This window comes from Polyergus mexicanus, unplaced genomic scaffold (genome assembly GCF_030449975.1).
Source record: "Polyergus mexicanus isolate NDT 795.1 unplaced genomic scaffold, iyPolMexi1.0 SCAF_6, whole genome shotgun sequence".
Lineage (NCBI taxonomy): Eukaryota > Metazoa > Arthropoda > Insecta > Hymenoptera > Formicidae > Polyergus > Polyergus mexicanus.
In genome coordinates this window covers 45,265-54,175 of record NW_027223326.1, presented here as the reverse complement: position 1 = coordinate 54,175, position 8,911 = coordinate 45,265, and the positions used below count along the sequence as shown (strand labels likewise).

The 8,911-nt window shown below is 43.3% G+C and overlaps 1 protein-coding gene across 2 annotated transcripts in view; it reads left to right on the top strand.

The window, feature by feature from the left end:
• The window catches only part of Sdc (Syndecan), a 53,834-nt gene that overhangs the window by 19,420 nt on the left and 25,503 nt on the right, over positions 1 to 8,911 (top strand). Inside the window, exon 1 of one of the 2 annotated variants that reach the window (XM_070298020.1) lies at positions 4,832 to 4,879. The exons of the other annotated variant lie outside the window; for it this stretch is intronic. Within the exon in view, the coding sequence (XP_070154121.1) occupies positions 4,847 to 4,879 (33 nt within the window). The 5' untranslated portion in view covers positions 4,832 to 4,846. Of the gene's footprint in view, positions 1 to 4,831; positions 4,880 to 8,911 lie in introns of those variants that run through there. 2 annotated transcript variants of the gene reach the window in all.

The following is an 8,911-nucleotide window of genomic DNA, read 5'->3' as shown; positions in this document are numbered from 1 at the left end:
AAAGCAGTGGTATCAACGCAGAGTACTGTTCCTCGTTCCACGTTTCATAAACTTTCCTTGACCGAACAAGGAATCTTATTGGCTCCCTTATCTCAAGGAAGGTCACGAGCTTCCTTGAGGAGTGATGCGACCTTTTTAGCAGACGATACGCAGAATATAACCAAATATAACCTCCAAAAGTTAGTTTCGTTACATTTGTGGTTTTGTGGTTATTCGTTGTCGCGCTCTCAAACTGAAAGTGTATAAAGGAAAAAGGGATAATGGACAATGAATTTTTAAATGATTCTGACGATGGATTTGAAGACGAAAATCCAGAGAATCGGATTCTGTGGCGGATTTCGAAAAGATACATTCGCGATTGGGAAAATTCCGTGGAATTTTTTGAAGATACGAAAAAAGTTTTCATATGTATTATATGAAATTAGTTGCAGGCAACATAAAACGGTGCTGCCTCCAGTCGGTCACCAAAAATCCCTAAAATATTCCTTTCTTCTGAAAGGGAGACTCGAGGTCCATCTATGAAACAAGGTGGCCTTGCAGATTCAAGGAATCCTTCATGGAGGCTTCCTCCGTCCTTAAAATAAGGAAGGACTATGAATACGGGTATTAGTCTTTTTTTTTCATGTATAATGCATGGCACGATAGGCGCCAGAGGATTCGCGGCGACCATCCGATTATTCACGACCGAGTACGACCGAGTATACATATACCGCTGCTCAGATGGAGTATTTTTCAGTTAAATTGCACGTCTATCTCGTTTAGACCGCTCCCGGCGACGTTCATTCCAAGCGATAGACTGGCACTCGGCCGACTTCTTTCTTTTTCTCTCCGACGAGCCCTCTTCAATCAGACTCGATCGATACTCGAGCGAGAACGATGCTTTTCTTACAAAGTTTCAAAGATTGACGAAAGGTTTATAATTGGAAATGTCACTCTAAAGGGTCTCTATTAAGCTTGCACCATTTTAACACGTACAAATAAAGAATATAGAATTTTCCTGCTTTTCCTTTTGCTTCCCCCCCCTCCCCCCCCCACCAGCCATTTCGTTAAAAACAATAGTTGCGTCAACTGGAAACTTGAAGTTATACGATGCTATACGAAAAAAAATCGAGTAAATCAAGGCATATATACGGTGTCTTATAAAATTATCTTTCTGATAACAGATTATTTGGCCAACGAGAATTTTGTCTTTTCTCTCTCTCTCTCTCTCTCTCTCTCTCTCTCTTTTTCTTTCTCTTTTGCTCTCGAGTCTAGGAGAAACCTATGTGAAGGAACCGTAAGAGGAGAACCCCCTTTGTGAGCGCGCGAGCCCGGTTTTCGAGACTCCCCCTTTTCTTGGTGCAAGGCACGACCACTCTGCGAGTAGTCAAGCACGCGGATGAAGGCCTCTTCTCTTCGCCTTTCTTCCTTCTAGTCTCTCTACTTTCCGGGGCGCGTCCCTTGTTCGGTTTGCCGGCCTCGCTAACTAACGAACCGATCGAAAGAAAGAGAAGGGATTCGAGCCGATGGGACAGATAGAAGCAAGAGGAAAATGAATACGCAACTGAATCACGAGACGCGGATATTTTCTTTCATACAATATAACACAAGTTTGACGAAACCTTATCGAAGATTAAGCGATATCATAGCCTATAGAGCGAATTTCAAATGCGGAACGAATATATATCATTATCCTCCGATAGAATTCGCGCAGTGTAATAATTAAACTATACGCTACAATATATGCCGACATGTTAATGAGGCAATTATAAAAGCCATACGCTCCATACCGATCTAAATACGAACGACGCTTTAATTAGGCTCGCGCTGCTCGCAGATATTTGTTCAATTACAACATTGTAATTTCACGACGCTCTAATTGCTCGCTCTCGCGGCAACATTATGTGACCGGTAACATAATTTTCCGACTTGCTACGCGCAGCGTATACGCGTATACAATAATATGCAGTACGCGGGACAGAGATGCCCTCGAACCGATCCCACCGATAGAAACGGAACGAACGTCGATGTTTAAGCGCTATTTGCATTGACATGAAATTTACCGGACATCTTTTCGCTGGCGTTGAATCGCTTGGTTCCGAATCGAATCTTACATTTTACGTCGAGTGGAGCGCTGCGAGGAGCGTCGACTCCGGAACTGGCGTCTACTTTCGTATCGGCGGCGATGGCGGAGGCGACTCTCCGCTCGAGTACGTCTGTCGTTGTCGTGAGAATGCAGAAATGTGCTTTGATTCCTGAGGACAATACGCTTCGTCGGCGAGCCTTCTCCTCGAGCTAATGAAATTTCATCGACATTGGATTCGGCGCCGTTTGCGCGCTCGTCCTCGGGATCAGAATTCCCTCGCGCGACCTCCTCGAGAGAAATCCTTCGACATTTTCGGCTCGAGCAGCATCCACAATCCCGCCTTTCCCGCATTTCTCGGAACGACAATATCGCGGACGCGACAGCTCGTCACACACTAGCTATTCGTTACGCGATATTTCTCTCTATTGGTTAACTCTCTGAACGAGAGACATTTGGATGCTGCGTCAGTATGCGAGAACGAAGGGAGGAAACAAAAGTACAATAGATATAACGACATCTATACACTTTAAAGGTTTAAAGTAATAACGGCGGCTTCGTATATGAGAGTAATTTAAAGAGATATGCGTTTAGAGAGTTGCTTTTCACGATCCGCCAAGATGAGAACGATGCCGCTCTCTAATTACAATAGTTTCGAGGAAACTTTTTCCACAAGAAGCTTATATAACAAACGTATTAAAGGCCCATTATGAAACCGCTCCGTAAATAATGAAATACACATCGATACCTCAGGGATTATGAAAATCGTCGTATCCGCGAATTAACTCGCGGATTAATTCCTCTATGCTACATTTTCGCAGAGTTTAAGGGAATTAAACGGATCTAACGCTATTATATGACACGGCCCATATAAGACCGCTCGCATTAAAGGTGTACGGCAAATAAAATTATACGCGTAGGGATACGACTCGGGTACGACGTGAGTATCGGTATCGTATCGTGGGATACCGCCGAATTTCGCATGTAAATAGGGACCGATCACGTTGCGCAAACGAGGGAGGAGAGAAGAGAGAAACGGTGATCGGCGCCAGCACCGGCGCTTTCGCATGTGATAGATGTACCCGCGTAATTTGGTATTAAGTCGATTCATGGCGCGAGTCCCGATCGAGGGGCGAGTTACGTACGACGAGATGGTGGCTCTCGGAACGATAATCGATAATTCGATGAAACGTATCGCCGTTTAAATACGAATCTCTCGAAAAGCCTCGGCGCGGTTTTACCGCGCAATTTATCCCCGTCTATTTCCCGAACGGAAATTATTTCCCGCAAAGTTTCATTAGCGCGACGCACGTTAATTTATCTAACGAATAGACACGAGCGATTATATCAGGATACGAATTCATTGCAGAGGCGTTTTACATTGTAAAATTTAGAGGAAAAGGAATTTTGTTGTAGAAATTGGCGTCATACTGAAAACCCTGGCAGTTTTTACATGCAAATGCCGCACCGATATCCGCGTAAAGTGTTGCACACCCTCTTTTTACATCCTTTTTAGGTCGTTTTTACGAATAATGAAACTTTGCATCTACATACACCTACACACGTGTATACACCACATTCGCGCGTACGCAAATAGAACATGATAATTTGCCAATTGCGATGCACGAAAAACAGAGACCCCTCCCAGCTAATCAGCTGTTTAGCTTTAATAACGAGAACGTTTTCCGCGCGCGCGCCAGTATTCCCCATCTTTGAAAATTATTCTCTCCTCGCGTACATCGCGCGTACATCCTGTCAACGTGTTGGCCAGTATAATTTTGCGAGAGAAATTCTATTACTTAATGATAGCGCGCGTCATATTCCTCTTTTCGAGACGTCCTTTTATCTCGTCTACGAGGAGCCCGCTTTTCTCAAGTCGTTAAACGTAGAAATCGTAGAATCGTTTCGCTTCTAAATCGGCGACCGTAGCTAGGATGCGGTTCGTTAACCCGAATTGCGACCCGCGAGATTAAGAATGCAAAGACGGTGGGAATGTTTGCGGCGCGGGTGGCGAAACGTTCTCCTTGTAAGGAGAAAACGCGCGCGCGTCTTCCTCGACTGTCCCGGAAGTTGGCCGCGATCCAGATTGTTGTGGCATCGTAAAATTTATCGCTTAATTGCTTTCAAGGGGAACAAGGGGCGTCCCGATAAGGAATGTACCGCCGATCCCTCCGACATGGACAAAAGGGAAGAGACTTTATCGAGATTACCGGTCACGTTTCTACCGGTCTTCTGTCACCATCGTTGGCTCTCTCTCTCTCTCTCTCTCTCTCTCTCTCTCTCTCTCCTCCACACCATGTTCCATGCTTCCTCGACTACTTTGATTCTTTTTACTCGCCCAATGTCGCCCGATCACCCCGCGATGCGATCAGAGAAATTAGTAGGTCGCTCGCGTGTATCGCAGCCTTTTTATACTCTTTTAGATTAAATATAAAAAGTACTGAATACGTAGAAGAAAAATGTCTTTCTCTAAACTCTCTGAAATATATTACGATAGAATTTCTCTTATGTACGATTGGTGAAGAAACGTCTATTTGTAGTAAACTTTTATTATAATACTAACCTTTGAAATTTCTCGTTTCTGTTACAGGTAAGAGCCCCGTACAAAGCTGTTGGGATTTAACATAAATGATTCCGTAAGATGAGAAAATTTGTCGAAAGAAAATAAAGACTGCATCGCAGTGGGATTTTGGGGCTTCCGGAGACCACAAGGGAAGGAAAGAGAGAGGATACGTTACGCTTCGTGCAAAGACCAAAGCGCAATGTCCAACTCCACGTATCGATATGCACGTTGTTGCAGCTGCGAAATTGGCTCAAGTACGAAACCTCGCTCTCTCGTCCTTCGCCCTCTCCGTCAAGGCATCCATCGCTTGAATAAAGCAGCAGGGACTTTGGGCTCTTCTCGAGCAATTCCTGCTTGTGCGCCAGGCATTATTAATACGGTCTCTCTCTCTCTCTCTCTCTCTCTCTCTCTCTCTCTCTCTCTCTCTCTCTGTGTGTGCGACAGACTGTATTACGCTTGCCCAAAGACCGAAACTCACTTTAGATCGTTCCTTTTCAGCCAGATCGATCGTCAAAGCCGGGAAAATTGCGGCACGCGAGAATACCGATGTCTCTTATCATCGGACGTAGAATGTAAGCTTCCCTTTTTAAAACGTGGACTTTTCATCGAGAGGATCGATGAGAGTACGTAATTATAAATCATTTATCGCTTGTATTATTTATTCGCTCTTTCCATCGCGCAACGTCCAGTTAAATTTTAGCTCTCTCTCCCATATAATAAAATATCGCGCTACGTTAAGTAGCATGTTTGCGCGCGCGCCTTACCGTTCGTTTGCATAAAGCGAGAGAACACGTCGGTGTTTTCGTGCTTGAGAATGATTTAATTCAGGTATCTGGATACGGGAACACAAACGCTTTGTTATCGTTACTTTTGGCGTATCCAACCTCCTCCTACTCCCCCCCCCCCTCCCCCCACTGTCCCCTTCTCGAGATTGTATTTCCCAAGTTAGTAATTTGTCGTCCTGCCATGTTCGCCGACTCTCAACTCGCAGCTTGTTTCTTGCGCTTAATTACTTGCGTTGGTAACTCTGCCGCGCGCGCGCGCGCGCGTCTTTTAGTCACCGTGAACAATGTTAACGCGAAACTGGCTGTTCATCTTACGCCCTTACATCTGATGGGGGGAGAGGAGGGGGGGGGGAATTAATCATATTTCTAACGAATGTATTTTGGATTCGTTGCACGCTTCTCCTATGGGAGAATTTCTCTCGCGACGTTATCGCGACCTTGTTTTAACATCTCCCCCCCCCCCTCCCCCTCATTTCTGGAATTCCGCGAGCAGAGCGCGATTATTATTACCTGTCTTGTGTCGAGAATATTATGGAGGCTGACTTTCTACGCGCATATATACGCACACGTTGCCCGCCGAATGCATCGCCGCTAATTCGCGTCAAGCGCTGATGGAGAATGACGCTGGTGGACGCGCGAGCCAAGAAGATTGCTCCAGCCGAGCCGGCTGGCGGAAACTGTGCCGTGTCGAAAAGTATCTTATCAAGCCGCTAAACTCGCGCGACGTAAGACGACGAGACTAACCCATATTTGCTAACGTGCAAATACGACGGCACCTTACCCCTTCTTCCGCCTTTATCGAGGCCAGGACTCTCTCGAGATCTGTCAGGTGAAGCGACAAAACCCAATTTCCACGATCCGTACGCGGCTTAAACGCGGTATTAACGTAGTCGGTAGTGAAGGGACACGCGCTGGGGATGCCTTTCACACCTACATAGTATATGCCAATTTCATTGCACGTTCCCGTCCCGAGTTTCTCCGATATTTTAGCCAAGATCTCGGTACAATTCGGGCAAATATTTTCTCCCCCCGCCGCCGTTCGCCGTTTACTTAATTAACAATCTCGGCGGTTTTCGCCGAGTCATCTCCCTCTCTCGTTGTCAACGCGCGGGTTTGTCACTTTTTTTTATAATTACACCCTAGAACGTGGTATATTACACATCTTTCGTCGCGAATGTAGCGCGGCGAAAACATTCTGGATATTTATAACGAGCGCGTAATATCTATGGTAAATGGAGGAAAATTCTGGATTAAAAGTGTAAAAAATCGCAAAAAAAGTTAATCGAAATTTAATTAGCAGATTGGATTGGTCCAACTTGAAATGAGCTGCGGTGCCGCGGATATTTCGGCGTCGCGTGTAATTTTATACAAGCGTACGCTTGTATAAAAAACTGGATGCGATTAGCTTTGAAAATGAATTTGTAAACTTTATTTTCTCCATCGACAAAGATTTTTGCAACGTTCAAGCTGAGAAAATTTACGTGATTGGGGAATTTTAAAAATACAAGATATGATCGCGATACCCCTATATAATATATATATATATATTTTTTTTTTAATGCATTAAAAATGCATGTAATTTAAATCGTTTCCTTAAACGTGAAACGGGAAACGGCGTTCCTTGGGCGTTTCACGATCTTTCACGAACGACTCCAAGTCAGAAACGTTTCGATCGATTATTATTATTAAATAATTGCGGTTAGGTAAATCTTGTCGAATTTTTTATGCGACGTTGCATGATATTTTAAACTATTTTTTTTTCCCGTAATACGTAACGGCCACGACAAACCGATGGAAATCGATGGAAGGCCGTTCGGGTCTAATAATGCAGCAGGTAGTTTTCGCAAAAATCTCCGAGCAAGAATAGCACTTTGGGGGGGTGGGGGGAAAGGGGGGCGGGCTCGTCCTTGTCGCCTAGTAAATTGAGTAAGCTCGAGTTTAATCGAATATCCAGCGGCGCCGCAGCAAGAAATAAAACAAAAGGGTCGGCTGGGAGGAAGATTGAAAATGCGTCCGCGCCATCTCTTATTGCGCCTGCAATCGTCCGCTTTCTATTAAATCCGAATTTATTGTGACTCGATGTACAATATATAACGTGTATCCTTACATATATTGTACATATTTGAGAGAACGACAAATGACAAAGTAAAAAACGAGAGTAGAATTTATCTTATTTATTTTATCTAAAACGTATATACGCCGCCGGAACGAGAAACGTCCGGAACGCATGACGCGATAATAATGTCATCTTGGTAACATTGCTTTATTATCCGACAATATTAAATATATATATGAACATTTTTAGTTGAAAATTTTAGCTCGCCGCATCGCGAAACTTTGAATAAATACGGCGCCATTTACATTTTATCTGCGGCGAGAGAAATTTTTATCTGCGGTGATGTGGCACGTTACACACACACACATCAGGCATTCTAATACATGTGTAAAAATTTAAATAAGCTCTCTAATTATTTACACGATGCACAAAAGTATACGCGAATTGCATTTCCGGCTCCATTAGAATCTATCTATTTTTACTCAACTGCAACAAAAAAGCTAACGAATTTTCGAATTTTAGGTACACGTAATACTTAGATTGAAGACTTTTTTTTTTTTTTTCGCCAATAAAGATAACATTACGCTGGCGATCAAATATAAATTAGCACGACGAATTAATAAGAATAAATCCCACTTTAGTATATTAGTAGCTTCAGTTGAGCCAAATTTAAAATAATGTGTTTTAATCTTTTCATATCTTTTTATACACTTGTCCGAAATTTTTTATTAAAAGAAATATATTCAACACTTGAATTTAATCGTAGATTTGACTCGACGAGAATACAACTCCGCGGTAAGATTGATTTTAGGGTTAAAGGTAAAGTACACACATGTGGTATATGTATCGGGCGGTAAACTTTAAGTAAACGCGGCTGCTGTGCACGATGCGCGATTTATTCGATAGAAACGGCAGGCTAACCGGATACTCCTTGTTATTGCGTGACGTGTAGTCGGCCATAAAGCTCCGACGAATTATTGCCACGGATTTGCCACGGAGTGGCAACGCGGCGAGCTTTCTGGCATCAAACGCGGAAATTCACCGTCAACCGGACGTATCGGCGTACGCGAGCGCAGATTTTTTTGTATCGAAAAATTAATGCGATAGAATTTTTTTTTTTTTTTCCCCGCTATACAACAAACTGCGTATAATTCCATCAAAGGTAATCCAATTATTAATGTCAACAGAAAGTTACGATTTAATACAAAAGGAAAAATCGAATTTTTCAAAAACTACAATATATATTAGCAGATTACTTTAAATTAAAATGTCGCTCGCACCATCGGAGATGCGACGATTGAAATTAAATCCGTAATTTTGCAAAATCGTGATGCGTCCGCGGAGAATGATTAACGATAAGAATCGTTTTACGGCTGCTGCGTGTAGTATGTCATGATATCATTGATAATTAAAAATATAAATAATACTCGTTGCGCGCGATCGAG